This window comes from Anolis sagrei, chromosome 10 (assembly GCF_037176765.1).
Source record: "Anolis sagrei isolate rAnoSag1 chromosome 10, rAnoSag1.mat, whole genome shotgun sequence".
Classification (NCBI taxonomy): domain Eukaryota; kingdom Metazoa; phylum Chordata; class Lepidosauria; order Squamata; family Dactyloidae; genus Anolis; species Anolis sagrei.
The window spans coordinates 33,452,054-33,478,155 of record NC_090030.1 but is presented as its reverse complement, the minus strand read 5'-3'; the positions used below and the strand labels follow the sequence as shown (position 1 = coordinate 33,478,155).

Here is a 26,102-nt window from a genome sequence, read left to right as displayed (position 1 = left end):
TAGACTCTCCTCTACAGTTCCATTTTGGCGGGAAGCCTTAGCATTGAATGGTTGTGTTGTTAAAGTGTGAAGTATCGAACCCTGCACAGTCGGTCAATCTGACTTAAGCAACATGCAGTTACTGAATTCACCCCAAATATAATGAAAAGTAATGCCTCCACCTTCGTAACTCCTCAACAGATGGCAGTACTGGTATGCGGCAGGTACTGGCTTGTTCAGTAGACTCTCCTCTACAGTTCCATTTTGGCGGGAAGCCTTAGCATTGAATGGTTGTGATGTTAAAGTGCAAAGTATGGAACCCTGCACAGATAGTCGGTCAATGCAACTTAAGCAACGTGCAGTCACTGAATTCTTGACAGCAGAAGGTGTCACCTCAACATCTTTAAACTTACTCGCCCAATGACACACAGTACTCACATCAACACAATCACCATAAACAGCTTGCATTCTCTGATTAATCTCCTTTGGGTGACACCTTCTGCTGTTAAGAATTCAATGACTGCACGTTGCTTTAGTCGCATTGACCGACTGTCTGCGCAGGGTTCCATACTTCGCACTTTAACAACACAACCATTTAATGCTAAAGCTTCCTGCCAAAGTGGAACTGTAGAGAAGAGTCTACAGAACAAGCCAGTACCTGCCGCATACCAGTACTGCCACCTGTTGAGGAGTTACGAAGGTGGAGGCATTACTTTTCATTCAACCCTTGTAAATACCACATCCATTTTAGAGCCTCTTCTTCAGAGACATAGTTGTGAAGTTGTTGCAGGCACTTGTATCAGCTAAGCTGTGGGTCGCCGGTTATAAGACTTATAAAACTTGAAGCTGTAAAAATATATAAGTTAAGACAAAGTGAAACTATAAAGCACTAAAACAATAAAATGATGCAACAAAAAGGGCTCACATACTGAGCAGCAATTACTGGTTCGTGATAGAGCAAACAAACAAACTACAGAGCTGGGTTGTTGTAAGTTTTTCAGGCTGTATGGCCATGCTCTAGAAGCATTCTCTCCTGACATTTCACCTGCATCTGTGGCAAGCATCCTCAGAGGTTGTGAGGTTTGTTGGGAACTAGGAACATTGGGTTTATATATCTGTGGAAAGTCCAGGGTGGTAGAAAGAACTCTTGTCTGTTTGATGGCCTGACAGTTTTTAGGTACGGCTTGTTACTGCCTAGGAGAATCCTTTGTTGAAAGGCGATTAGGTGTTCCTGATTGTTTCTTGTCTGGAGATCCCTTGTGTTTGAGTTCTGTTTTTTTATTTACTGTGCAAACTACACGCAAACACAGGAGAACTCTAGACAAAAAACAATCCCCTCTCAACAAAGGATTCTCCCAGGCAGTAACAAGCGACACCTTTTTATTTACTGTACAAACAACACATAAACACAGGAGAACTCCAGACAAGAAACAATCACCTCTCAACAAAGGATTCTCCCAGGCAGTAACAAGCCACACCTTTTTATTTACTGTACAAACAACACGCAAACACAGGAGAACTCCAGACAAGGAACATTCACCTCTCAACAAAGGATTCTCCTAGGCAGTAACAAGCCACACCTTTTTATTTACTGTACAAACAACACGCAAACACAGGAGAACTCCAGACAAGAAACAATCACCTCTCAACAAAGGATTTTCCTAGGCAGTAACAAGCCACACCTTTTTATTTACTGTACAAACAAAACGCAAACACAGGAGAACTCCAGACAAGAAACAATCACCTCTCAACAAAGGATTCTCCTAGGCAGTAACAAGCCACACCTTTTTATTTACTGTACAAACAAAACGCAAACACAGGAGAACTCCAGACAAGAAACAATCACCTCTCAACAAAGGATTCTCCCAGGCAGTAACAAGCCACACCTTTTTATTTACTGTACAAACAAAACGCAAACACAGGAGAACTCCAGACAAGAAACAATCACCTCTCAACAAAGGATTCTCTCTAAAAACTGTCAGGCCATCAAATGCTAATCAAAGTGGCCAATTGAAACATTCTCACCTACCTCCAGCAGACAAGAGTTCGTTCTCCCACCCTGGACATTATTCCACAGATATATAAACACAATGTTCCTAGTTTCGAACAGAGCTCACAACCTCGGAGGATGCTTGCCACAGATGCAGGCGAAAGTCAGGAGAGAATGCTTCTAGAACATGGCCAGACAGCTCGAAAAACCTACAACAACCCAGTGATTCTGGCCATGAAAGCCTTGAACAATATATTGAACTACAGAGCTCTGATGGTGCTGCCTTCACCTCCGCCCCTACGCAAGATTGCAATATATTAAATACTTGGATAGTCAAATCCGTGAGTGCGGAATCAGTGGGTATGGAGGGCCAACGGATCCCATCAAAAGCGTTCCGTTCTTCTCTAATTAATCAGTTGTAAGACTGTAGGTTTTATATAGCAATATTAAATGATCACTCACAAGCCGGTTTTGCTTGGAAATGAATACATTGCTTGTATCTCCGCAGCAAAGGAAGATACTACTGACTTTTTCCCCACCACCACTTCCTTTTATACACCTTTCCTGCCCATCTTCCCCGTCTTCTCAGTTTCCTTATTAGAACTTGTTGCTTCACAAGTTCCAATACAAGGTTTCTAGTTCCCTCTGCTGGCTTCAAAATGTCACAGAGAGAAAATTGAGGCAGCCAGGATGATTCAGTCAGGATGTCATGGAGGGAATTTGTTATGTCTTCATGCCGTCAGAAATTGACTCCTGACATCAGTGAAATGGGATAGCACTTCTCCTTGGGTGCGCAGTCTGGGCATCACTGTGCCATCGCTTGACCGCTCTCCGGCCCTGTCCACCTTTTTTCCCACAGCGGCAAGGCAGCTCGCAGCCGTCCGGCACGTCGGAGTACAACGCGGCCGCCTTGATGGAGCTCCTGCGGGAGAAAGAGGAGCGCATCCTGGCCCTGGAGGCAGACATGACCAAGTGGGAGCAGAAGTACCTGGAGGAGAGCGTCATGCGCCAGTTCGCCCTGGACGCCGCGGCCTCCGTGGCTGCGCAGAGGTAAGCGGAATGGACTCCTGCATCAGGAGCCAAGGTGGGCAGTGGCCGGGGATGCCCCTCTCTCACTGGTAGATGCAGGGAATGCTGTGGATGGGGCAGATCTTGATTCCAGGAAGGCCTTCCTCTGACAAAGTCCCCCATGACCTTCTTGCTAGATTAGTCCAATGTGGGTTAGGCAATACCACTATTAGGTGGATCTGTAATGGATTAAGTTGCTTCTCCCCAACGGTTCCTCTTCTTCATCCTGGAAAGAAGTGACTATTTGGGTGCTATGAAGACGATTTGGTCCTGGGCCCAGTACCATTCAATGGTTCCTCTTCTTCATCCTGGAAAGAAGTGACCGGTGGAGTGCCATGAAGAGGGTTTGGTCCTGGGCCCAGTACCATTCAGTAGTTCCTCTTCTTCGTCCTGGAAAGAAGTGACTATTGAGTGCTATGAAGAGGATTTGGTCCTGGGCCCAGTACCATTCAATGGTTCCTCTTCTTCATCCTGGAAAGAAGTGACCGGTGGAGTGCCATGAAGAGGGTTTGGTCCTGGGCCCAGTACCATTCAATGGTTCCTCTTCTTCATCCTGGAAAGAAGTGACTCTTTGAGTGCTATGAAGAGGGTTTGGTCCTGGGCCCAGTACCATTCAGTGGTTCCTCTTCTTCATCCTGGAAAGAAGTGACTATTTGGGTGCTATGAAGAGAGTTTGGTCCTGGTCACAGCACCATTCAGTGGTTCCTCTTCTTCATCCTGGAAAGAAGTGACCAATTGGGTGCTTTGAAGAGGGTTTGGTCCTGGGCCCACTACCATCCAATGGTTCCTCCTCTTCATCCTGGAAAGAAGTGACCAATTGGGTGCTACGAAGAGGATTTGGTCCTGGGTCCAGCACCATTCAGTAGTTCCTCTTCTTCGTCCTGGAAAGAAGTGACTATTTGGGTGCTATGAAGAGGGTTTGGTCCTGGGCCCAGTATCATTCAATGGTTCCTCTTCTTCATCCTGGAAAGAAGTGACTATTTGGGTGCTATGAAGAGGGTTTGGTCCTGGGTCCAGTACCAAAAATGGTTCCTCTTCTTCGTCCTGGAAAGAAGTGACCAGTGGAGTGCCATGAAAAGGGTTTGGTCCTGGGCCCAGCACCATTCCATGCTTCCTCTTCTTCATCCTGGAAAGAAGTGACTATTTCGGTGCTATGAAGAGGATATGGTCCTGGGTCCAGTACCAAAAATGGTTCCTCTTCTACATCTTGGAAAGAAGTGGCCAGTGGAGTGCCATGAAGAGGGTTTGGTCCTGGGCCCAGTACCATTCAATGGTTCCTCCTCTTCATCCTTGAAAGAAGTGACTAGTGGAGTGCTATGAAGATGGTTTTTCCTGGGCCCAGTACCATTCAATGGTTCCTCTTCTTCATCCTGGAAAGAAGTGACCAGTGGAGTGCCATGAAGAGGGTTTGGTCCTGAGTCCAGGACCATTCAATGGTTCCTCTTCTACAACTTGGAAAGAAGTGACCAGTGGAGTGCCGTAAAGAGGGTTTGGTCCTGGGCCCAGCACCATTCCATGGTTCCTCTTCTTCATCCTGGAAAGAAGTGACTATTTCGGTGCTATGAAGAGGGTTTGGTCCTGGGTACAGTACCAAAAATGGTTCCTCTTCTTCGTCCTGGAAAGAAGTGACTATTGAGTGCTATGAAGAGGATTTGGTCCTGGGCCCAGTACCATTCAATGGTTCCTCTTCTTTGTCCTGGAAAGAAGTGACCAGTGGAGTGCCATGAAGAGGGTTTGGTCCTGGGCCCAGTACCATTCCATGGTTCCTCTTCTTCATCCTGGGAAGAAGTGACTATTTGGGTGCTATGAAGAGGGTTTGGTCCTGGGCCCAGTACCATTCAATGGTTCCTCTTCTTCATCCTGGGAAGAAGTGACTATTTGGGTGCTATGAAGAGGGTTTGGTCCTGGGCCCAGTACCATTCCATGGTTCCTCTTCTTCATCCTGGGAAGAAGTGACTATTTGGGTGCTATGAAGAGGGTTTGGTCCTGGGCCCAGTACCATTCAATGGTTCCTCTTCTTCATCCTGGAAAGAAGTGACTATTTCGGTGCTATGAAGAGGATATGGTCCTGGGTCCAGGAACAAAAATGGTTCCTCTTCTACATCTTGGAAAGAAGTGGCCAGTGGAGTGCCATGAAGAGGGTTTGGTCCTGGGCCCAGTATCATTCAATGGTTCCTCTTCTTCATCCTGGAAAGAAGTGACCAGTGGAGTGCCGTAAAGAGGGTTTGGTCCTCGGCCCAGTACCAAAAATGGTTCCTCTTCTACATCTTGGAAAGAAGTGACCAATTGGGTGCTATGAAGAGGGGTTTGTGCTGGGCCCAGTACCATTCAATGGTTCCTCCTCTTCATCCTGGAAAGCTTCTTCCTTGGAAGCTTCTCCCTTGGATGGTCTTGGGTGGCCATCTGTCAGGGGTGCTTTGATTGTGCTTTTCCTGCATGGCAATGGGGTTGGACTGGATGGCCCATGTGGTCTCTCCCAACTCTATGATTCTATGATAATTCTGTGACTGACCACTCTTCCCCTCCGGCCACAGGGACACCTCCACAGCCATCGGCCACTCGCCCAGCGCCAGCTATGACACTTCGCTGGAGGCCCGCATCCAGAAGGAAGAGGAGGAGATCCTGATGGCCAACCGAAGGTGCCTGGACATGGAGGGCAGGTCAGACCCCGCTTTTTTTCCATTCTTCAGCAAGGACAGTGTGCTGGTACGGCTGTACCAGGAGCTCCAACTTTATTTTCTTTCTGTTATGTTTGCAGTCATAGGGCAGGCCTCCTGTCAATCATAATTAAGCTTTGGTTCCACCCCTTGTTCAGGGCTCTGGGAGGGAAAGGAGCCATTTTTGGGCAGTCTCACACAAGGTAGCTAAGCTATAGGACGTAGACCACGGCCACGGTGGTCCACGCTCTTGTTACATCTCGACTGGATTACTGCAACGCACTCTACGTGGGGCTGCCTTTGAAGACTGCTCGGAAACTCCAACTGGTCCAACGGGAGGCAGCCAGATTGCTCACCGGAGCGACATACAGGGAGCACACCACCCCCCTGTTGTGTCAGCTCCACTGGCTGCCGATCCAATTCCGAGCACAATTCAAAGTGCTGGTTTTGACCTATAAAACCCTATACAGTTCCGGCCCAGTGTATCTGTCCGAACGGATCTCCCTCTACGTCCCACCTCGGAACCTAAGATCTTCTGGGGAGGCCCTGCTCTCGACCCCGCCTTTATCACAAGTGAGGTTGGCCGGGACGAGGAGCAGGGCCTTCTCGGTGGTGGCCCCCCGCCTATGGAACTCCCTCCCCGGGGAAATTAGATCGGCAATGTCCCTTCTTTCATTTAGGAAAAAATTGAAAACCTGGATATGGGACCAGGCATTTGGACACCCGGGCAGCTAAAGAAAAACCTAATGACAAGCTGGAACTTGTCAAGATGGAATGGACTTATGAAACTTCGAACGCTGAACTCAGGATTAACCTACTGCTGTGTTATTGTATTAATGTGTATTGATGTTTTTAAATTTTTAATTTGTAATTGTTTAATTTGTTTATATATGTATGTATATGTGATAAAGGCATCAAATTGTGCCTTCCTCTGTAAGCCGCCCTGAGTCCCCCCCCCCCCCCCGGGGGGTGAGAAGGGCGGGGTAAAAGTGACGGAAATAAATAAATAAATAATAATAGACCAGCTCGTCCCGTAGAAAAGCTTCCTTTCTCAAGAACATCCAGGGAAACAGAAACAGAACATCCAGGGAAAAGGTCCCAAGGCTCTGGCTGAGAGCTCACAGCCTCTCAGCCTCACAGCAAACAGAAGGAAAACAGCCCTGAAGTTCTCAAAGAATTCTCTGAGGGAGGACAGCACTACAGATCCACAGAACTCCAGCTGAAATATCTTCAAGCCTCGGCTGGTAGGTCTACTCAATACCCAGATGCATTTGGAATCGGTAGTAGGACCCACACCGATGAGGCATAGATAGTAAACAGCCTGGGAGGGGTTAAATAGGGTTTTTCCTACAGAGAAAGTTTAGTTAATCAAAGTCAGGTAGCAGTCCATCGAGGACTAGACTAAGAAAGCCTTGAAGTGTTGTTTGAACCATTGAAGATTTGTTGTTTGTTCCATAATGAAGACTTTGTTGTATCATTAAAGACTCTAAAGACCATCACTTCAGAAAAATCCCTGAGAACCTCTCTTTGAGGCGCCCTGGCTTCTCGCTGGGCTTAGAGTATACGTCCTATAGAAAAGACAGCTGTTACAGGCCCACCGCGCGACAGAACAGACACTTCCAACCATGGTGAAAAATGGTTTAAACATCAAAAAGCATTTAAAATGTTCTTTATTTTTCATTCACAATGAAACAGAGTATACCACAGAGCAACACAGGGAAAGAAGGTAGACTAAAGTAGACTCTATTAACTTTATTTTATTTTATTTTATTTATTTGTCGTGTCAGGACAACCAGTCAAATTATGTTACATTTCTAACAGAACAAAGCAAACAAACAGACAAAATACAAAATTTGTGAGTTTGGTAGTTGATTAAATGTCCTTTGACAAGTATCTGTCCACTTGGAGTGCCTCTGGTGTTGCCGCAAGAAGGTCCTCCATTGTGCATGTGGCAGGGATCAGGTTGCATTGCAGCAGGTGGTCAGTGGTTTGCTCTTCTTCGCACTCGCATGCCGTGGATTCAACTTTGTGGCCCCATTTCTTGAGGTTGGCTCTGCATCTCGTGGTGCCAGAGCGCAGTCTGTTCAGCGCCTTCCAAGTCGCCCCGTCTTCTGTGTGCCCAGGGGGGAGTCTCTCATTTGGTATCAGCCATTGGTTGAGGTTCTGGGTTTGAGCCTGCCACTTTTGGACTCTCGCTTGCTGAGGTGTTCCAGAGAGTGTCTCTGTAGATCTTAGAAAACTATTTCTTGATTTAAGTCGTTGACGTGTTGGCTGATACCCAAACAGGGGATGAGCTGGAGATGTCACTGCCTTGGTCTTTTCACTATTGGCTGCCACTTCCCGGCGGATATCAGGTGGTGCAATACCGGCTAAGCAGTGTAATTTCTCCAGTGGTGTAGGGCGCAGACACCCCGTGATAATGCGGCATGTCTCATTAAGAGCCACATCCACTGTTTGAGTGTGGTGAGATGTGTTCCACACTGGGCATGCGTACTCAGCAGCAGAGTAGCATAGCACAAGGGCAGATGTCTTCACTGTGTCTGGTTGTGATCCCCAGGTTGTGCCAGTTAGCTTTCGTATGATATTGTTTCTAGCGCCCAATTTTTGCTTGATGTTCAGGCAGTGCTTCTTGTAGGTCAGAGCACGGTCCAGAGTGACTATCAGGTATTTGGGTGTGCTGCAATGCTCCAGTGGGATTCCTTCCCAGGTAATAATCCTCTGGAATGTGTCCAGAGGAGGGCGACTAAAATGATCAAGGGTCTGGAGAACAAGCCCTATGAGGAGTGGCTTAGGGAACTGGGCATGTTTAGCCTGAAGAAGAGAAGGCTGAGAGGAGATATGATAGCCATGTATAAATATGTGAGAGGAAGCCACAGGGAGGAGGGAGCAAGCTTGTTTTCTGCTTCCTTGGAGACTAGGACGCAATGGAACAATGGCTTCAAACTACAAGAGAGGAGATTCCATCTGAACATGAGGAAGAACTTCCTGACTGTGAGAGCCGTTCAGCAGTGGAACTCTCTGCCCCGGAGTGTGGTGGAAGCTCTTTCTTTGGAAGCTTTTAAGCAGAGGCTGGATGTCCATCTGTCAGGGGTGATTTGAATGCAATATTCCTGCTTCTTGGCAGAATGGGGTTGGACTGGATGGCCCATGAGGTCTCTTCCAACTCTTTGATTCTATGATTCTATGATTCAGAGCTCGGGATGCTTGTCTGTATGTTGTTGTTGTTCATTCGTTCAGTCGTGTCTGTATGTAAAGATGTTAAAAACCACTGGAATTATTCTCACAGAATGAATTACTACAAAGGCTGCTTAAAAGTTGAACTAGAGAAACGTTTATTAATATATTTGAACAAACAACTATCTTCTTTAACAAGGCACAAGATTCTTAATGGTTACTTAAATAGGTTTCCTAACTTAGATGTGAGCAAGACTCCTCACTCTACCCTGACGCAGTAGCAGTGAGTTCCCCAGACAAACCTAACCCGGTGGTCCCCAGAGCAAATAGCTACACTCTAGACAGAGTTCTCTAACAGCTAAACTACTCTGACTCCAGAGAGCAAACCACTTGTGTAATAAATCCAACACAAGCACACAGGCATCTGCTTTGACCCTCCTGGCCAAATAAATGTAGAACCGCGTGTCTCAAATGCCCTCCAGGTGTTTTGGACTTGAACTCCCACAATTCCTATGTTATGAGACCTGGGGTGGGGTGTCGCAACTAACGGAGGGCTTTCCCTTTCTTTCAGGATAAAGACGCTGCATGCGCAGATCATCGAGAAGGACGCCATGATCAAGGTGTTGCAGCAGCGCTCCCGCAAGGAGGCCGGCAGGGCCGAGCCACTCTCCTCCATGCGCCCAGCCAAGTCGCTGATGTCCATCTCCAACGCGGGTGCCTCCTCCTCCTCCTCCTCGGGTCCGGCCCCGCTCTCCTCCTCCTCCGCCCTTAGCAGCACCCCCATCCCGGAGGAGAGGCGCGAGGACAGGAGCTGGAAGGGCAGCCTAGGTGAGCATGGCGTTTCCATCATACCCAGAACATACTGAAACAGGAGTGTCTTTAATGTGTTGTCGGAGGCTTTCGTGACCAGAATCACTGGGTTGCTGTGGGTTTTTCAGGCTGTCTGGCCATGTTCCAGCAGCATTCTCTTTTACGTTTCACCTGCATCTGTGGCTAATGCCATTTTCAGAGTCTGTTGGTGGTGAGGATTGTGTGTGTGTGTGTGTGTGTATATGTGTATATATATATATATAAATCAGTGTTTCTCAACCTGGGGATCGGGACCCCTGAGGGGGTTGCGAGGGGGTGTCAGAGGGGTCGCCAAAGACCATAAGAAAACACAGTATTTTCTGATAGTCGTGGTGATTCCATGTGGGAAGTTTGAGCCAATTCTATCATTGGTGGAGTTCAGAATGCTCTTTGATTGTAATGAACTCTAAATCCCAGCAACTACAACTCCCAAATGTCAAGATCTATTTTCCCTAGATTCCACCAGTGTTCACATTTCTGCATATTGAGTATTTGTGCCAAGTTTGGTCCAGATCCTCCATTGCATGAGTCCACAGTGCTCTCTGGATATAGGTGAACTACAACTCCCAAACTCAAGGTCAATGCCTATCAAACCCTTCCAGTGTTTTCCATTGGTCATGGGAGCCAAGTTTGGTTCAAATCCATCGCTGGTGGAGTTCAGAATGCTCTTTGATTATAAGTGAACTATAAATCCCAATAACTACAACTCCCAAATTACAAAATCAATCCTCCCCCAACCCAACCAGTATTCAAATTAGGGCATATTGGGTATTTGTGCCAAATTTGGTCCAGTGAATAAGAATACATCTTGCATATCAGATATTTATATTATTTACATAATATTTACATAACAATTCATAAGAGTAGCAAAATTACAATTATGAAGTAGCAATGAAAATAATTTAATGGCTGGGGGTCACCACAACATGAGGGACTGTATTAAGGGGTCGCGGCATTAGGAACGTTGAGAACCACTGATATATATATATAAAGGCATGGGCAATCCATGGCTCTAAATGGTTCTAAAGTACTTACAAAACTAAAGTTCTGGTGGTGAAAATTTCAGAAGTCTAACAAAACTTTCAAAATTTCATTACAAACTAGCCGTCCCCTGCCACGCGTTGCTGTGGCCCACATGGGGGTTCTGTGTGGGAGGTTTGGCCCAATTCTATCGTTGGTGGGGTTCAGAATGCTCTGTGATTGTAGGTGAACTATAAATCCCAGCCACTGCATTTCCCAAATGTCAAGATTCTATTTTCCCCAAACTCCACCAGTGTTCACATTTGGGCATATGGAGTATTCGTGTAGAGTTTGGTCCAGATCCATCATTGTTTGAGTCCACAGTGATCCCTGGAAGTAGGTGAACTACAACTCCCAAACCAAAGGGCACTGCCCACCAAACCCTTCTAGTGTTTTCTGTTGGTCATGGGAGAGCTGTGTGCCAAGTTTGGTTCATTTCCATCGTTGGTGGGGTTCAGAATGCTCTTTGATTGTAGGTGAACTATAAATCCCAGCAACTACAACTCCCAAATGACAAAATCATTTTTTTGAGTGAAGGACATACATTGGGTTGTTAGGTGTCTTGTGTCCAAATTTGGTGTCAATTCGTCCCGGGGTTTTTGAGTTCTGTCAATCCCACAAACGAACATTACATTTTTATTTATATAGAGGGCATTTCCTAATTGGTTCTGTCATACAAATTGCCAATAATGAAATATTAACGAAATTTTGAAAGTTTTGTTAGAGTTCTGAAATTTTCACCACCAGAACTTTAGCAACACTGTAGAAGCAAAGCACCAGCGCCCCCTAGTTTTCACCACCAGAACTTTAGTTTTGTATGTTAGAACCATTTAGAACCATAGATTGACCATGTCTAATATATATATAGATATAGATATGTCCTAGCTGTATCCGCCATGCGTTGCTGTGGCCAGCCTACCCTCCCTCTTTCTCTCCTTCTTTCTCTCCTTCCGTTCCTCCCTCTTTCCTTCCTTCCCTTTTCTTCTTTACTTCTCTCCTTTCTTCCTTCTCTACCTCTTTCCTTCCTTTCCCCTTTTTCTTTCTCTCCTTTCTCTCCTTTTTTCCTTCTTTACCTCTTTCCTTCCTTCCTTCGCTTTTTGCTTCCATCCTTCTATTGCTCTTTCCTTCTTTCCTCCCCTCCCTCTTTCTCTCCTTTCTTCCTTCTCTACCTCTTTCCTTCCTTTCCCCTTTTTCTTTCTCTCCTTTCTCTCCTTTTTTCCTTCTTTACCTCTTTCCTTCCTTCCTTCGCTTTTTGCTTCCATCCTTCTATCGCTCTTTCCTTCTTTCCTCCCCTTCCTCTTTCTCTTCTTTCTTCCTTCTCTACCTCTTTCCTTCCTTTCCCCTTTTTCTTTCTCTCCTTTCTCTCCTTCCTTCCTTCTCTATTTCCTTCCTTTCCCTTTTCTTTCTCTCCTTTCTTCTTTCTTTATCTCTTTCCTTCCTTCGCTTTTGCTTCCAACCTTCCTTCTTGCTTTCCTTCTTTCCTCCTCTCCTTCTTTCTCTCCTTTCTTCCTTCTTTACCTCTTTGCTTCCTTCCTTTGCTTTTTTCTTCCAACCTTCCTTCCCGCTTTCCTTCTTTCCTCCTCTCCTTCTGTCTCTCCTTTCTTCCTTCTTTACCTCTTTCCTTCCTTCCTTCGCTTTTTGCTTCCATCCTTCTATTGCTCTTTCCTTCTTTCCTCCCCTCCCTCTTTCTCTTCTTTCTTCCTTCTTTTCCTCTTTCCTTCCTTCCTTTGCTTTTTGCTTCCAACCTTCTTTCTCGCTTTCCTTCTTTCCTCCTCTCCCTCTTTCTCTCCTTTCTTCCTTCTTTTCCTCTTTCCTATCTTCCTTTGCTTTTTTCTTCCAACCTTACTTCTCGCTTTCCTTCTTTCCTCCTCTCCCTCTTTCTCTCCTTTCTTCCTTCTTTACCTCTTTCCTTCCTTCCTTTGCTTTTGTCTTCCAACCTTCTTTCTCGCTTTCCTTCTTTCCTCCTCTCCCTCTTTCTCTCCTTTCTTCCTTCTTTTCCTCTTTCCTTCCTTCCTTTGCTTTTTGCTTCCAACCTTCCTTCTCGCTTTCCTTCTTTCCTCCTCTCCTTCTTTCTCTCCTTTCTTCCTTCTTTACCTCTTTCCTTCCTTCCTTTGCTTTTTTCTTCCAACCTTCCTTCTCGCTTTCCTTCTTTCCTCCTCTCCCTCTTTCTCTCCTTTCTTCCTTCTTTACCTCTTTCCTTCCTCCCTTTGCTTTTTGCTTCCAACCTTCTTTCTCGCTTTCCTTCTTTCCTCCTCTCCCTCTTTCTCTCCTTTCTTCCTTCTTTACCTCTTTCCTTCCTTCCTTTGCTTTTTTCTTCCAACCTTCCTTCTCGCTTTCCTTCTTTCCTCCTCTCCCTCTTTCTCTCCTTTCTTCCTTCTTTACCTCTTTCCTTCCTTCCTTTGCTTTTTTCTTCCAACCTTCCTTCTCGCTTTCCTTCTTTCCTCCTCTCCCTCTTTCTCTCCTTTCTTCCTTCTTTTCTTCTTTGCTTCCTTCCTTTGCTTTTTTCTTCCAACCTTCCTTCCCGCTTTCCTTCTTTCCTCCTCTCCCTCTTTCTCTCCTTTCTTCCTTCTTTCCCTCTTTCCTTCCTTCCTTTGCTTTTTTCTTCCAACCTTCCTTCTCGCTTTCCTTCTTTCCTCCTCTCCTTCTTTCTCTCCTTTCTTCCTTCTTTATCTCTTTCCTTCCTTCGCTTTTGCTTCCAACCTTCCTTCTCGCTTTCCTTCTTTCCTCCTCTCCTTCTTTCTCTCCTTTCTTCCTTCTTTACCTCTTTCCTTCCTTCCTTTGCTTTTTGCTTCCAACCTTCCTTCTCGCTTTCCTTCTTTCCTCCTCTCCTTCTTTCTCTCGTTTCTTCCTTCTTTACCTCTTTCCTTCCTTCCTTTGCTTTTTTCTTCCAACCTTCCTTCTCGCTTTCCTTCTTTCCTCCTCTCCCTCTTTCTCTCCTTTCTTCCTTCTTTTCCTCTTTCCTTCCTTCCTTTGCTTTTTTCTTCCAACCTTCCTTCTCGCTTTCCTTCTTTCCTCCTCTCCCTCTTTCTCTCCTTTCTTCCTTCTTTTCCTCTTTCCTTCCTTCCTTTGCTTTTTGCTTCCAACCTTCCTTCTCGCTTTCCTTCTTTCTTCCTCTCCCTCTTTCTCTCCTTTCTTCCTTCTTTTCCTCTTTCCTTCCTTCCTTTGCTTTTTGCTTCCAACCTTCTTTCTCACTTTCCTTCTTTCCTCCTCTCCCTCTTTCTCTCCTTTCTTCCTTCTTTACCTCTTTCCTTCCTTCCTTTGCTTTTTTCTTCCAACCTTCCTTCCCGCTTTCCTTCTTTCCTCCTCTCCTTCTTTCTCTCCTTTCTTCCTTCTTTACCTCTTCCTTCCTTTGCTTTTTGCTTCCAACCTTCTTTCTCACTTTCCTTCTTTCCTCCTCTCCCTCTTTCTCTCCTTTCTTCCTTCTTTACCTCTTTCCTTCCTTCCTTTGCTTTTTTCTTCCAACCTTCCTTCCCGCTTTCCTTCTTTCCTCCTCTCCTTCTTTCTCTCCTTTCTTCCTTCTTTACCTCTTCCTTCCTTTGCTTTTTGCTTCCAACCTTCTTTCTCACTTTCCTTCTTTCCTCCTCTCCCTCTTTCTCTCCTTTCTTCCTTCTTTACCTCTTTCCTTCCTTCCTTTGCTTTTTTCTTCCAACCTTCCTTCCCGCTTTCCTTCTTTCCTCCTCTCCTTCTTTCTCTCCTTTCTTCGTTCTTTACATCTTCCTTCGTTTGCTTTTTGCTTCCAACCTTCTTTCTCGCTTTCCTTCTTTCCTCCTCTCCCTCTTTCTCTCCTTTCTTCCTTCTTTTCCTCTTTCCTTCCTTCCTTTGCTTTTTGCTTCCAACCTTCTTTCTCGCTTTCCTTCTTTCCTCCTCTCCCTCTTTCTTTCCTTTCTTCCTTCTTTACCTCTTTCCTTCCTTCCTTTGCTTTTTTCTTCCAACCTTCCTTCCCGCTTTCCTTCTTTCCTCCTCTCCTTCTTTCTCTCCTTTCTTCCTTCTTTACCTCTTCCTTCCTTTGCTTTTTGCTTCCAACCTTCTTTCTCGCTTTCCTTCTTTCCTCCTCTCCCTCTTTCTCTCCTTTCTTCCTTCTTTACCTCTTTCCTTCCTTCCTTTGCTTTTTTCTTCCGACCTTCCTTCTCGCTTTCCTTCTTTCCTCCTCTCCTTCTTTCTCTCCTTTCTTCCTTCTTTACCTCTTCCTTCCTTTGCTTTTTGCTTCCAACCTTCTTTCTCGCTTTCCTTCTTTCCTCCTCTCCCTTTCTCTCCTTTATTCCTTCTTTTCCTCTTTCCTTCCTTCCTTTGCTTTTTGCTTCCAACCTTCTTTCTCGCTTTCCTTCTTTCCTCCTCTCCCTCTTTCTCTCCTTTCCTCCTTCTTTCCTCCTTTCCCTCTTTCTCTCCTTTCTTCCTTCAAAACTAAAAAAAACTTTGTGTAGTTTACCTGGCAATCATCTAAATTCTTCTTCTTCTATTGTTATTATTATTATTATTATTATTATTATTATTATTAGATATCATTAGTATTTTTTTTAAATCATTAAAATCCATTTCTCTATTTACAGCTCTCAAGCTGTTTTCAAAATGCTTAGGTAGACAATAAGCTGGGCTGACAGTCAGGTGCTCACCCTGACCCGAGCAACTTTTCAGCTGCCAGAGATTTGATCGGGAGCAGTTGCATTGTGCTTCCCTGTCTGGTTGATTTGGGTGGGTTTTGGGTGCCCCGTCCAGCTCTGTGTTTCCGTGTGCCAAGGCACATGTGTTATACCTTCCACCCCGCTAGGCGTGCTGCTGGGCACAGAGTGCCGCTCGGAGTCCATCCCTTCCACCCCGTCGCCGGTGATGCCTTCCACGCCGTTGCTGTCCGCTCATTGCAAGACGGGCAGCCGGGACTGCAGCACGCAGACGGACCAGAACAAGGGCTCCGCCTCTGCAGCCGCTTCCAGCCCTTCGGTGCAGGCCAGGCTCCCGCCCGCGAACCTGGCCTACGCCTCGGACAAAGCAGGTAAAGCATCGTACGGCTGCTACCTTCTGCACGCAAACCAAAGATGGGAGGGTGCTTCCATTGGAGGTGTTCATCCAGGACAGGAACATTTGGGTGCATTATCTCCTTCAGCTCCTGTGATCTGCTGCCTTTCAAAGCCATCTTCTATGTCCCGAGTCAGGTTCAGCACTTGCAATGTGCAGCTTTTGCCTTTCCTGAAGCCAGCTTGCTGTGGGATCAGACAGGGGTCTATTTGTTCCATAATTCTATGCAAAATAAGTCTCTCCAGAACTTTGTAGAGGTGGCACAGCAGGGAGATTGGTCTGTAGCTTTTTAGTTATTTATTTATTTACTTTGCTTTGCTTATATACTGCTGTTCTCAGCCCGGGGGCGACTCACAGCAGTGTACAACATAGAAAGAACAAGGTTCAAAATTCAAGACACAATCTAAAATATCAATCTAGCAATAACCATTACGGTCTTTGCCTGGCTTCAAGATGGTGATGACTCTTGCTTTCCTCCAGATTTTGGGGATCTGACAGGATGTAGTGCAGTAGGGCTGGGCGGTTTCGTTTCGTTAATTCGTAATTCGTTAATTTTTTCAATTACAAAACGATAACGAACCATTCTGGAGCAATTATTAAAAAAAACGAATTTTCAAAAACGTTTTGTAAATGCTTCGTATTTCGATATTGTATTCGTTTCGTTATTGTTTTGAGGTCGTTTCGTTATTATTTCCGCATGTCTGGGCCAGTTTTATGGTTTAATTAGTGAAAAAAAATTATAATATCACACCAACAGTCAAGAACAGAGGGAGAGGGAAGCTTCAGAAGGTTTTGGAGGTTTTTTAGCGTATTTCGCGGTCGCGTCCGCCATTAACGAATCAATTCGTTATTGTTTCGGAAATCGATTCGTTAATTTTTTACCATTTACGAAATTTCATAAATATCGAACTTTTTAAAAGGAAAATTTTGTAATTATTTTAAATATCGAAACAAAAAAAACCCCCAAATACAAATCGATTTTAGAAACAATTTTTTCCGTTGTTACCCAGGCCTACAGTGCAGTTGTTCATCAGCTCCAGCAGCCAGTGCCTTACTTTTGGACCAAAGTTCTTGATTTGTTCCATCCGTAGGTCATCCAGGCCTTGCTGTGGAATCAGACATGGGTCTATTTTTTTCGTAATTCTATGCAAAATAAGTCTTCCTCTCTTTCATTTCCCGTCCTTTCTCCTTCTTTCGCTTTGCAGACGTCTCCTCCTCCTCCGCTTTCCATCCCAATGCCCTCGAGAGGAAGAACCCGGCTCAAAACGTGGGGCAGGACCTCAGCGACGGAGAAATGGTGGAGTATCTCATCTGAAGACAAGCCGGAACTGATTCCCCTTTTACCCTTCTTTTTATATATATATATACATACATACATATACATAAATAACAAAAAATAGCCAATTTTTTTAGTAACCGAGTCATAAAGGAATATTTACAGCCTTGCGCTGTTTGTATATACTTCAAAAAAGTATGGACAGGTTAACTTATAATTTGTTCCAAAATCATTACAGAAGGAGAAAAAAAATACTGGATCTGGTCGCATCTGGATGAAAGTCAGTCCTGGTCTTAAATGCACTCGTTTTTTAAAAATGTCAGTATTTTTTAAAAAGGAATAACTTGTGTTTTTAGATGTTTTTAGTGCCTTTCCAAAAAAAAGGCCTTTTGGTCTCCTCGCAATTCTTCGGCGGAAACCGTGGTGCTCTCGCTTCTGCAAATATTCATGATAGGAAAGGCCACGTTCGTCAACGTGAAACGAGAAAAAATTGCAAAAAAATATATGAAACATTCCAGAAATACATTCAACGGTCACAGCATTCTCTGGCCCTGCAACTCAACAAAAAAGCTCCTGTTTTGTAGCAGGTTTCCTATGAGGTTTCCTATGACTTTTTCCATCAAAAGTCAGGCAATGTGCATCTAGACTGCAGAATTAATGCAGTGTTTGGCAACACTGTTAACTCAATGCTATGCAAATCTGGGAGTTGTACGAGGAAATCTGGAAAGTAAGGTTACAAGTGCTCCGTGCAGTCATGCCAGCCACGTGACCTTGGAGGTGTCTACGGACAACGCCAGCTCTTCGGCTTAGAAATGGAGATGAGCACCAACCTCCAGAATCGGACAGGACTGGACACATATACACACACACAAAACCTTCCCCTTTACTTTAAGGTTACAATATTTTTTTTAAAAAAATACGAATAATGAATATCTATATAAATAAAAATGTCATGTTCATTTGTGGGATTAGCATAACTCAAAAACCACTGAATGAAATGACATGAAATTTGGACACTCAAAAACCACTGAACGAAATGACATGAAATGACCATCCAGCCTCTGTTTCAAAGCCTCCAAAAACAGAATGAGGACTCTCATCTCTAACATTCACCACAACACCAGTTGATGAGCTACTGACGACGTGCACTGCTCGTTCACTTCCGCTGGCTTCCTGCTACACAGCAGTGATTACAGAATCATAGAATCCTAGAGTCGGAAGAGACCTGGTGGGCCATCAAGTCCAACCCCATTCTGCCAAGAAGCAGGAAAATCACATTCAAAGCAACCTTGACAGATGGCCATCCAGCCTCTGTTTCAAAGCTTCCAAAAATGGAATGAGGACGCTCATCTCTAACGTTCACCACAACACCAGTTGATGAACTACTGGTGAATAGCACTGCTTGTTCGCTTCCACCGGCTTCCCACTACACAGCCATAACCATCTCCAACCATAACCACAATGCCAGTTGATGAGCTACTGACGACTGGCACTGCTCGTTGGCTTCCACCGGCTTCCCACTACACAGCAGTGATCACAGAATCATAGAATCCTAGAGTTGGGAGAGACCTCATGGGCCATCCAGTCCAACCCCATTCTGCCAAGAAGCAGGAAAATCACATTCCAAGCAAACCTGACAGATGGCCATCCAGCTCTGTTTCAAAACCTCCGGGGCAGAGAGTTCCACTGCTGAACAGCTCTCATAGTCAGGAAGTTCTTCCTAATGATACTAACTTCCCCCACAAAAATTCCCCACAAGAGCTACGTGCCTTGTAACTTTACTTTCCGGACATTCCTCATAGTTTCCCAAGGCCTTTAGCCTTCTCTCACAGGTGGACTCAGTAGCCGATCAGAGAATGCTGGTGCATGATGTTCAGTTTCCACCATGTGCCTCCGACGTGGATGTCTCTTTCTTCCATTCCTCCCTTTTTGTTGCTGTCGTTCATATTCCAAGACGATAGTTTTGCTGTTTTTCCTCAAAGACCAAAGGCCTTGGGTGGGGAAGGAGCCATGGCCTCCATTCAGCGCTTCGGATCTGAAGCTACATGAGCCTTGTCCCATTGGGATTGCATTCCTGTTTTCCGTTGAGCGGACGGAGAAGGAAGAAAGGAAGGCGCAAAGGAAGGAGTGGAGCTGGAAGAGACTTTCTTCCGATGCTGTATTTGCCCTTCCTTCTTTTCCGAAATGCTTTGATTGTAATCTGCTCATTCCAGAAGACAACTTTCCTCTTCTGTTTGTATTGAAGATGTAGTTCAGGCAAGGGCCAACTTGGGCCTCCATCCAGGTGTTTTGGACATTCATCTCCAACCATAACCACAATGCCAGTTGATGAGCTACTGACGACGTGCACTGCTCGTTCGCTTCCACTGGCTTCCCACTACACAGCAGTGATCATAGAATCCTAGAGTCGGAAGAGACCTGGTGGGCCATCCAGTCCAAACACATTCTGCCAAGAAGCAGGAAAATCACATTCAAAGCACCCCTGACAGATGGCCATCCAGCCTCTGTTTCAAAGTCTCCAAAAAACAGAATAACGTTCACCACAACACCAATTGATGAGCTACTGACGACTGGCACTGCTCGTTCGCTTCCACTGGCTTCCCGCTACATAGCAGTAATCACAAAATCCAAGAATCCTAGAATCGGAAGAGACCTGGTGGGCTTAAGCGGCTGAGGGGAGAAAGGAAAGGGCCTGAGGCTGGCAGGAATGATGGGAGTCGAAGTCCAAAACACCTGGAGGGAAGACCTAAGTTGGACCAAGCCTAATTAGAGTGCCTTAGACGTTTATAATATGGATGTCATACATGTCCATGTCTTCCCAAAACATTCCATTCCTCGTATAGTTAGAGAAAACCAGTTTGTGCTCAAGGACCATCGAAGGATGTTGTTCTCCATGCCTTGGCTTCCCTGAAATGTCTTATCTTTCTTTGCGGGCGGATAGACAACCCTTTCTTGAAACGAGGTTGACCCACGTTGCAGGAACTAAACCTTCAGAAAAAACGACAGCGGAGTTTGCTGTTAGCATTCATCACTGCCTGAACATCACTGTGTGTCCTTCAAAAGCCAGGGAGATGTCTGGAGTGTATCTCCAGGGATCTAGTTGAGGCTTTGTTATTCAAGGATGGCTCTTGGAGAGAAGTTAATAATAATATTTCAGAAGGAAATGTAGTAACTGTTTGAGTTAACCATTCATCGTTGCCTGAACAGACTGCAATGACAGTTTGTGTCCTTCAAAAGCCAGGGAGATGTCTGGAGTGTATCTCCATAGATCTAGTTGAGGCTTTGTTATGCAAGGATGGCTCTTGGAGAATAGTTAATACTGCATTTCTTTCTGAAATATTATTAACTGTTCAAGTTAACCGTTCATCGCTGCCTGAACAGACTGCAATGACTGTTGGTGTCCTTCAAAAGCCAGGGAGATGTCTGGAATGTATCTCCAGGGACCTAGTTGAGGTTTTGTCATGCAAGGATGGCTCTTGGAGATAAGTTAATAATAATATTTCAGAAGGAAATGCAGTAACTGTTTAAGTTAACCGTTCATCGCTGCCTGAACAGATTGCAATGACTGTTGGTGTCCTTCAAAAGCCAGGGAGATGTCTGGAGTGTATCTCCATGGATCTAGTTGAGGCTTTGTTATGCAAGGATGGCTCTTGGAGAGAAGTTAATAATAATATTTCAGAAGGAGATGCAGTACCTGTTCGAGTTAACTGTTCATCGTTGCCAGAATGACTGCACAACAGTCATTCAGGCTACAAACAGACTACAATGACTGTTTGTGTCCTCCTAAAGCCAGGGAGATGTCTGGAGTGTATCTCCATGGATCTAGTTGAGGTTTTGTCATGCAAGGATGGCTCTTGGAGAGAAGTTAATAATAATATTTCAGAAGGAAATGCAGTAAATGTTTGAGTTAAGCGTTCATCGCTGCCTGAACAGATTGCAATGACTGTTTGTGTCCTTCAAAAGCCAGCGAGATGTCTGGACTTTTTTCTCCATGAATCTAGTTGAGGCTTTGTTATTCAAGGATGTGTCTTTGAGAGAAGTTAATAATAATATTTCAAAAGGAAATGCAGTAACTTTTTGAGTTAACTGTTCATTGCTGCCTGAAGAGATTGCAATGACTGTTGGTGTCCTTCAAAAGCCAGGGAGATGTCTGGAGTGTATCTCCAGGGATCTAGTTGAGGTTTTGTCATGCAAGGATGGTTCTTGGAGAGAAGTTAATAATAATATTTCAGAAGTAAATGCAGTAACTATTCGAGTTAACCATTCATCGCTGCCTGAACAGACTGCAATGACTGTGTCCTTCAAAAGCCAGGGAGATGTCTGGACTGTATCTCCGTGGATCTAGTTGAGGTTTTGTTATGCAAGGATGTGTCTTTGAGAGAAGTTAATAATAATATTTCAAAAGGAAATGCAGTAACTTTTTGAGTTAAGCGTTCATTGCTGCCTGAAGAGATTGCAATGACTGTTGGTGTCCTTCAAAAGCCAGGGAGATGTCTGGAGTGTATCTCCAGGGATCTAGTTGAGGTTTTGTCATGCAAGGATGGCTCTTGGAGAGAAGTTAATACTGCATTTCTTTCTGAAATATTATTAACTGTTCAAGTTAACCGTTCATCGCTGCCTGAACAGACTGCAATGACTGTTGGTGTCCTTCAAAAGCCAGTGAGATGTCTGGAGTGTATTTCCATGGATCTAGTTGAGGCTTTCTTATGCAAGGATGGCTCTTGGAGAGAAGTTAATAATAATATTTCAGAAGGAAATGCAGTAACTGTTTGAGTTAACCGTTCATCGCTGCCTGAACAGAATTCAATGACTGTTGGTGTCCTTCAAAAGCCAGGGAGATGTCTGGAGTGTATCTCCAGGGATCTAGTTGAGGTTTTGTCATGCAAGGATGGCTCTTGGAGTTAAGTTAATAATAATATTACAGAAGGAAATGCAGTAACTATTCAAGTTAACAGATTGCAATGACTGTTGGTGTCCTTCTAAAGCCAGGGAGATGTCTGGAGTGTATCTCCTGGGATCTAGTTGTGGTTTTGTCATGCAAGGATGGCTCTTGGAGATAAGTTAATAATATTTCAGAAGGAAATGCAGTAACTGTTTTGAGTTAAGCATTCATCGCTGCCTGAACAGACTGCAATGACTGTGTCCTTCAAAAGCCAGGGAGATGTCTGGAGTGTATCTCCAGGGATCTAGTTGAGGCTTTCTTACGCAAGGATGGCTCTTGGAGAGAAGTTAATAATAATATTTCAGAAGGAAATGCAGTAAATATTCGAGTTAACTATTCATCGCTGCCTGAACAGATTGCAATGACTGTTTGTGTCCTTCAAAAGCCAGGGAGATGTGTGGACAGTACCTCCATGGATCCAGTTGAGGCTTTGTTATGCAAGGATGGCTCTCGGAGATAAGTTAATAATATTTCAGAAGGAAATGCAATAACTATTCGAATTAACCATTCATCGCTGCCTGAACAGACTGCAATGACTGTTGGTGTCCTTCAAAAGCCAGGGAGATGTCTGGAGTGTATCTCCAGGGATCTAGTTGAGGTTTTGTCATGCAAGGATGGCTCTTGGAGAGAAGTTAATAATAATATTTCAGAAGGAAATGCAGTAACTATTCGAGTTAACAGATGTCAATGACTGTTTGTGTCCTTCAAAAGCCAGAGAGATGTCAGCTGAGTTGCTCCTAAAGCAAACCTAAGGGCGACCTTCTCTGCAATGTGCTTGAATGGATTTAGGGTCCGGACGCCATTTATGGGAGGATTGCAACAGGATTTAATGCAATTTGTGCATTAAATAACCATGAGTCTTGTGTGTCTGAGGCATACCTTTTGCACACTTGGTATGGGAACAACCTTCTGCTAAGAAGTGCCTTCTGCTGGCCTCACAGTTGCCGGTTTTGATGCAATTCCTCTGCTTCAGGTCACCACCGATTTGCAGTTGTTTTGGGGAAGCTTTGGGTGGTTTTTGTAGCTCCGTTGGTAAAGACTTGCTGTAGGATGCAATCCAGTCCCTTTGAGTTTGAGCTCTGTCTGCTATAGAGCAGGAATTTAGGGGTCTTTGCCAGGAGGCAGAGGCCAATCTGACTCTTTAAAGAGTTCGTTACCCTGGCGAGACAGAGAGAAGCACCCAATCCCTGATTTTTCCCAATAGAAGGTCTCACCAAGTTTAAGGAAATGCCACCGAGATGTCTTATTTGCGATTCAGCTGAAAAGGGTGCAATGCAGCAATCTTTCACCAAGCAGAGCATGTGGTTACAGAAGTAAAGGCCATTTTTATAGAAAATACAGAGTTGTGGGTTTCAAAATTCCCGCTCCCCCCTCCTGCCCAGCTCGAAGTGCAAACAGCTAGGAGGAGGCTTGACCATCCCCCATGCATCAGGACCAATCACAGGGCTTTCGCGGTGCACCAGAGCCTATCGAGGCAGCTCCTGCTGCCTCGACACTCCAGCGAATCAGAAGGGAGGGAGGCGGGATGAAGGGAGACAATGCATTCTTGAGTGGATTATGACAAAATTGTCCCTAAGGCTTAGTGAGATCTGGGTGGGGGTTCTGCCAGCCAAGCCATTCTATTGTGTTAGTGAGTGAAGGCAATAAACATATGTTAAAGAAATCCGGGTTTTCCTGTCGCCATCAGATATGACACAAAGGGGAAGACTTGGGTGGAAGTACTTGATGGAGAAATTTGAAAGAAAAATGGCTTGGAGGAAAAGAGGACTTTCCTAAGGTCATATTCCGCCCATTGTTATATGATTTAAAAGTCTGCCAAACGGAAATCCTAATGGTGGCCCAACTCCGAAGAAAAAGGATTTCCTTTACTGTTGTCCGTGCAAAGAATGTCCAAAGAGAAGGGACTTTTCATGATCGCTGATTGCTTTTCCAGAGGCAGGGCAGTTTCCTTGTAGATTTCCCCCAAGGAGAGGGGAAGGGGGCAAAAGGGTCAGGGAAAGGTCAAATACATGAAGGGAAATATAGAAATACAGGAGAAAATAAGAAAATATAGAAATCATAATACAGGGAGTAAACCCAACTACCTTCCCCCAGTGTCCATAATTCATATTATTCATAGGAAGGTCCATAAAGGGAAATATATCCATGAAGAGGAAAGAGAGTCCCTTGTTTGTGAGATGGGGGGCCATCAGGAGCCCAGATGGGAAAATTCAAATACTTTTGTGGCATGATTTTCAGTAATAAATTGGTTACTTTCTGCTGTAAACATATGAAAATAGAGCCAAAAGCCTTGATTAAATGATACACACCAAACTGACCAAGGCTTAACCCTTATTATCCATCCTGGCATCCTTGCCCTTAGCAAAACTATAAGTTACTATCTGTTATGGGGGGGGGGGGTATGTTCGACTTCATGTCCATGGAAACAGCGTAAGGAAGGCCAAACTGCACACTTTCCCGTTTTTTCCATTTCTGTAAATGGCTTTATACTGGAATCGAGACAAGGAAATATTAAACTTGCGACGAGCGCTTTTGTTTGTTTTCGTTTGTGCCCGAACCAAACGTTTAGACTAAGAGTTTAACACAAACTCGGCTACTCGGAGCGGCGCTGCAGAGCCTGAGCAAAGGAAAGCAATGGAGTCCGGTTTCCAGAGTCTGTGGACAATGGGCTTTGGAGTGCCAGGCCTGGGAGCATCTCTGCATCACCATTGCACGGCCAACCTTCTCGGACTTTGCGGAACCCAAGACGTCTCCACTTTGCTCGGTGCCTCAATAGTCCTCTCCTCAACCTGTATAGGTGTGTTTAGTATGTCTAGAATGTATCGCCTCATGATAATGGGAACTGTACTGTATTTATGAAGAAAATACATTTGTTTCTGAAAATGTTGGTGTTTGGTGTTCTTTTTCAATAGCTGCTTCCGTATTCAGATAGAAATATCTATCTTTCCCACTACTACGGTGAATGGCATGTAGTGGTCTAGGCAGGGGCGGCTCAACCATTACGCAAAGTAAGCATTTGCAGTAGAGTTGATTTTGCCAGGGGCGCTCTTGAGGTGCTCTTAGAGGAAAATAGACCTTGACATATGTGAGTTGTAGTTACTGGGATGTATAGTTCACCTACAATCAAGGAGCATTCTGAACTCCACCAATGATGGAACTGAACCAAATATGGCACACAGAACTCCCACAACGAACAGAAAATATATATCAATGATTGGTTGGGGGGGGGGGGGGCGCTAAAATACTGTTTGCTTACCGTTGAAAATTACCTAGGGCCGCCTCTGGGTCTAGGGCAGTGTTTCTCAACCTGGGGGTCGCAGCCCCTATGGGGGTCGCGAGGGAGTGTCAGAAGGGTCGCCAAAGGCCTTCAGAAAACATAGTATTTTCTGTTGGTCATGGGTTCTGTGTGGGAAGTTTGGTCCAATTCTGTCGTTAGTGGGGTTCAGAATGTTAAATCACAGAAACTACAACTCCTAAATGTCAAGGTCCATCATTGTTTGAGTCCACGGTGCTCTCTGGATGTAGGTGAACTACAACTCTAAAAATTCAAAGTCAATGTCCACCAGATCCTCCCAGTATTTTCTCTTGGCCATAGGAGTTCTGTGTTCCAAGTTTGGTTCAATTTTATGATTGGTGGTGTTCAGAATGCTCTTTGATTGTAGGTGAACTATAAATCCCAGCAACTACAACTCCCAAGTGTCAAGGTCTATTTTTCTCAAACTCCTCCAGTGTTCACATTTCAGCATATTGAGTATCCGTGCCAAGTTTGGTCCAGATCCATCATTGTTTGAGTCCACAGTGCTCTCTGGATGTAGGTGAACTACAACTCCAAAAATCCAAGGTCAATGTCCACCAGATCCTCCCAGTATTTTCTCTTGGCCATGGGAGTTCTGTGTACCAAGTTTGGTTTAATTTCATGCTCTTTGATTATAGGTGAACTATAAATCCCAGCCACTATAGCTCCCAAATGACAAAATCAAGCCCCCCGCCCCACCCTACCAGTATTCAAATTTGGGCATATTGGGTATCTGTATATCAGATATTTCCATTATGATTCATAACAGTAGCAAAATTACAGTTACGAATTAGCAATGAAAATGTTATGGTTGGGGGTCACCACAACGTGAGGAACTTAGG

The 26,102-nt window shown here is 44.8% G+C and overlaps 1 protein-coding gene across 1 annotated transcript in view; it reads left to right on the top strand.

Moving 5' to 3' along the window:
• The window catches only part of AMOT (angiomotin), a 75,895-nt gene extending 51,047 nt beyond the window's left edge, over positions 1–24,848 (top strand). Inside the window, exons 9-13 of the mRNA XM_067471686.1 lie at positions 2,829–3,019; positions 5,572–5,697; positions 9,440–9,696; positions 15,503–15,724; positions 16,953–24,848. Coding sequence (XP_067327787.1) covers positions 2,829–3,019; positions 5,572–5,697; positions 9,440–9,696; positions 15,503–15,724; positions 16,953–17,062 — 906 coding nt within the window. The 3' untranslated portion in view covers positions 17,063–24,848. The remainder of the gene's footprint in view (positions 1–2,828; positions 3,020–5,571; positions 5,698–9,439; positions 9,697–15,502; positions 15,725–16,952) is intronic.
• Positions 24,849–26,102: the final 1,254 nt, after the last annotated feature.